The following is a 4,738-nucleotide window of genomic DNA, read 5'->3' as shown; positions in this document are numbered from 1 at the left end:
CTAACTAACAGCTATCCACCCCTTCTAAATTATAGGTAATTTTAATTTTGTTAGAGTCAAAAAATCTTAAATTTAATCAAAACTGAGAGAATTATAAAATTTTATAATATAAAAATAGAGTTAATAAAAAATCTAATGATACTTACTTTGTATCATAAAAAATAATGTGTTGTTATATAAGTTTAATCTAAATTAAGATGCTTTTAACTCTTCAAGAAAATTAAAATGATTTATAATTAATTTGAAATGGAGTAACAATCTATCATAGCGTTCCGTCTGTTTCTACAATAGACTACCAGTCAATGAAATGGGAGAATCTGGTCTCTATTCTGGAAATGCGACAAGCTTCAACTCTAGCCTGGATGAAAAAGTCAGATGGACGGCCTACGTTCCACGGTGTTGGTACAGTATTCACGTAAACAGTTTACAAGTAAAAAAGATTAACGGGGCTCTGCTAATCCACTTTGAGAGAGTGAAAAAGTTTGGGCACTAGGAGCATGACTGTTGCTTTGTGTGATTTAACACAGAAGAAATGGACGGTATGCTTCTTCTATCGCGCTGCAGTGTTCACACCACCCCGGACGGAAGCCGCAGCACCAGTTGGCCACCAAAAACACTGCGTGTGCCACCAGAAGTATGTCGTTAGTCAATGTTACAATGCTTTTGCGCAAGCGATAAGAAATGCTAGACCATATGTACCTCTTCACATAGTAGTAGCAGAAATCTGCAAGGATGAATGTCTGAACAATTTCGGAGAGAAGCACCATTGAAGGCCACAAACCATAGCCCAGAGCAGTCAACAAACGGCCTCGGGTATCCAAAACCTGCAAACGAGAGTAATCAAAACTGATATCAGACTGACTGAACTTAGAAAAACCTTGAATTCTGCAAAAGCACGAATTCAGACTTCCATTCATCTAAAACCCACGGGTAAGGAGGATATTTCCTCCATCTCCATGCTTCCATGCATGAACACCACGAGACACAAGTCTCCTAGTAGACAGCCATAAACTGGAGATACTGTACACAAATATTCATAAGGAATGTCAATACAAGCATTCCTCAGCCTTCACTAGTCAATAAGGTCTCAATGACCAGTCAAATATTTGTTTTTTTTTTTTGCTGAAAGCGCAGATACTGAGAAAATACCATACAGCACGGGATGAGGTAGAACAAAGTAAAGTACATCCCAGCACATTTTGCAATGGACACAAACACAGCCGATGATATCAATAACAAAAAAATCACACCTAAATTAAAAAAAAATTGCTGTTTCATTAATCATTACTCATCTATACCTTATGATGTACTGAATTTGTTTTGTATAATTGTGTTTCCATCCTGTTCTTTTCAGACTAGGATATCTTGGGAGTCCAGACCTTTGCAATGATTTGGTCCATAGTCTAACTAACGGGGAAGACATTTTTTAATACTCTACTAACATTAGGGCCTCAAAAACAGATGACCAATTGACACTTTGTTCCAGAAAGTATGAACTAGCATGGTAGTTCTTTTAATGGTAAATAAAACAGGAAGGGAGACAAAAAAAAAAGAACCTGAAGGACCCAATGTGCACAGCTAAGAAACCTTGCAACACCCAGTGCAAACACATAATGAGCTGTGAACGGCTCAACAATCTGCAGAAAACAATAGAAATACAATATCATATAAATCCAGTGATTGTGTATTTGAATATTGTTTCAAACGCACACACGTGTTTAGATATTCACCTTGGTATTTTGCATCAGGCGCAACTGGGGCAGCACTGAAACTGCTTCCAAATAAACACAGAAGGCCCAGCAGATTCTGTTCACTATGTTGTGCGATGTTGAAGGATGAACAAGTAGCGCTAGCAGAGCACAAGGCAATATCTGGAACGGAAATGTAATTAGTTACGAAGTGTGGCCATAGGAGACATTTAGATAACACATCAGAAGCCCTCCACTGCCATTTTCCTTTGAATAAAGAAAACGCAAACGACAAAATGGTAAAAAATAGCTAGCAACACAGATGCAATATGTGATCTGAGGTAAAAATTCTTTCAACAAGTTATATCATCAAAACAGCAATAGTAATCATGTGGAACTAAAGTGTACAGCCAGAAATGCTCTTGCTGGTGGTAAAAAGTCTGGGTCAAGCAGAGCAGTGTGAAATACTCCCTCCGTTCTTTTTTATCTTTCACCATTTAGTTCAAAAATGAACTAGCGGGCGATAAATATTCGAGAACGGAGGTAGTAACATATAGCCATTTTGAAAATATAACTTCCGAATCCATATTCACAATATAGGTTATACTGTACAGAGTAAAAGACAGTATAAGGACTCTAGATGCACATTGCTTTGAAGTCAAGAGATAAAAATTGTACTTACCACATAGTACAAGGCAAAGTTGTCTTTGTCCAGCATATATGTTGACCTCAGTTTGAACCGAATCATGTAAATAACAAAAAGAGTAGCTGCAAGTGCAGCTGTATCCAGAATTGTATGGATGTCATACTCCATAACAAAACTACAATACAACCTAACGGCCAGAAATAATGCAGTCAAATCCTGAGACTTGAGTGACAATCCTGAAAGAGATACACAGTTTGTACAAACATCATGAACCATGAAAAGAACTAATAAAAATATCAAACTTATCTTAGGATCAATTTTCAACATAAATTGATATGCCAGTTCAGTGCATATTCTCAAATCTAGTTTTGTGTCTAATCATAAATGTCAGAAGTCATGTAAGGGATAGATTCTTAGGCCATTTGCATATTGGTATGGCAGGACCACCATTATATACATAGTAATACAGTAAATTAAAAATGATGATGATGTGTATAAATCATACCACTAATATTGTCCATTCCCTATTTTTACCCTATTTTTAAATGCCAAAAAATATCTAGATGTACAAACCTCGATTAATCCTTGATTTTGCATAAATAAAACATTTAGGCATCAAAAACTGAATCAGGAAAGACGCTGAAAGAAACAATTCCGTAAATGAGACAAATGTAGGTACCAAAAGAAACTAAAGCTACCACAACCTCCGCACCACTGCACCAGGGGATGATGGTGGCATCTCCCAGCAGATGCATGTTCCCAAATTTGCACAGACAAGAGCAAGCCATACGAATCTAATAATACTACTGCATTTTTATGATTGGAAACAAAGTATGGTTGCCTGAATCGGCTACTAATTTGGTCTGGGAAAATGGCTCCTTTATCTTCTCACCCATGAACTTTTTGTTTAGTTTGTGGGATGTAATGCTTTGATTCATCTCCCTCGTAATTAGTAAGATGATGAGGAGTGGGGTCATTCCACACACACAAAAAAACACGAGATAGACATTGCCTCATCTAGAATGAGATGGTTCCAAGAACCAAATAACCCCTAAACAGATGAGCATGGTTGACATTAAGCAAAGGAACCCATTGCATTAAGCAGGCACAAGCAGTATCCTCCTCTTGGTCGCACCCAGTTATATCACCAATTTTCAATGAACGCTGACCCAGTGACACCGTCATAGAAAAACGTCGTCCCCAGAAACAGAAAGCAAGCACATACCAAAACTCCTTCAACTGCAATGCCAACAACAACACAAGTCGCATGCAGTATCCAGTTTAAGAAATTAACAATTACCTCGAGCGTGACCTGATGCATGCACCCTAAGCGAAACAGCAGAGAAATTATCTACTGCCTTGAACGGATCAGGCCGGAAAACCACACAAAATACGAGAACATGCTTCAGTACTGAGAGTGGTACGAACGGAGGAGCAGCGGATAGTCGGTCGCCATAGACGCGAGGGAAGAAAACACACGCGCATGACTCAAATGTTCCAGCAATCTGGATCCATGATCAGCGAGCCCAACGGATCGAGCAGATAGCGGCGGAGGGATGCAATTTTATACAGCAGTAAGGTACTCAAGAAGGAAGGGAGGGGAGGGGGGACGAACCGGCGCAGGTCTTCTCCTTGGTGAGCTTGTAGATGAGCACGGCGATCCCGAGCGCGTGCGCGGCCTCGGCGGCGACGAAGAGGTTGTCGTGGTCGTGGACGATGAAGCGGATGAAGACGAGCGCAGCCATCCCCGCGACGACGGCGAGGAAGGCCTTGACCTTGGGCGGCTGGCGCCGCACCCAGGCCATCACCACGGCGACCGGCCTCCGCGACGAACCCCTCATCTCCCCTCCCGCTTGCCGATCGGTGGAGGCGCAGGCGCAGGCGAGCTCTGTCCGGGTCCGGATGGGCGCGCTCTCGTCGTCTCTGGCCCGTGCGCGGCGTGAGGACCTGACTCCTGAGCTGGGGAAGCCTGGGACGGCCGGATGGGCGAGGCGGTGGAGTTATAGGGTGTTTGGTTTGAGGAATGACCTAGTCCATCATCTTCTCACTCCTCACTATTTTTGTTTGGTTTGTAGAATGGAATGAGTTGATCCATCACCATCTCATTCCTTATAGTTATTTAGTTAGTACTAATATGAGGAATGGAGTCATCTCACCAAATTTGAGGAATGAACCCATGATGCATCACCTCAATTTGGATGTAGTGATTCCTTAAACCAAACACACCCTTATGGACGGGTCGGGCTCCGGTCGGGTTGTTGCAGCTGTTTCGATTCGTGGCATCTATGGTCTGCGCAATTGGGCCCATTGGACCGTAGGCAAGCAAATCTTTTTGAAATCTTTTTTTGTTCCCTGTATTTAATGAAACATGACTAGAAGAAATGCTTTGGAAAAATGGCTCCTG

The 4,738-nt window shown here is 41.4% G+C and overlaps 1 protein-coding gene across 1 annotated transcript; it reads right to left on the bottom strand.

The window, feature by feature from the left end:
• Positions 1–201: 201 nt before the first annotated feature.
• LOC100282406 (ER lumen protein retaining receptor C28H8.4) lies at positions 202–4,338 on the bottom strand. The gene is made up of 6 exons (NM_001155317.3): positions 3,950–4,338; positions 2,371–2,570; positions 1,731–1,871; positions 1,557–1,637; positions 700–824; positions 202–616 (listed from the first exon to the last, which is right to left on the bottom strand). The coding sequence occupies exons 1-6, from the start codon at positions 4,173–4,175 to the stop codon at positions 568–570; spliced, it is 822 nt and encodes a 273-aa protein (NP_001148789.1). The 5' UTR covers positions 4,176–4,338; the 3' UTR covers positions 202–567.
• Positions 4,339–4,738: the final 400 nt, after the last annotated feature.

The sequence above is a fragment of the Zea mays genome, chromosome 4 (assembly GCF_902167145.1).
Source record: "Zea mays cultivar B73 chromosome 4, Zm-B73-REFERENCE-NAM-5.0, whole genome shotgun sequence".
NCBI lineage: Eukaryota > Viridiplantae > Streptophyta > Magnoliopsida > Poales > Poaceae > Zea > Zea mays.
This window is presented reverse-complemented; position numbering and strand designations above follow the sequence as displayed.

What these genes read in the sequence shown, in the direction of transcription:
- LOC100282406 (NM_001155317.3), bottom strand. Translation starts at nt 4,175, where the DNA reads ATGAGGGGTTCGTCGCGGAGGCCGGTCGCCGTGGTGATGGCCTGGGTG. An exon ending in CAAGGAGAAGACCTGCGCCG is followed by an intron (nt 2,571 to 3,949) that starts GTTCGTCCCCCC and finishes TATCTCTTTCAG; the next exon opens with GATTGTCACTCAAGTCTCAG. An exon ending in GTGCACATTGGGTCCTTCAG is followed by an intron (nt 825 to 1,556) that starts GTTCTTTTTTTT and finishes TCTCGTTTGCAG; the next exon opens with GTTTTGGATACCCGAGGCCG.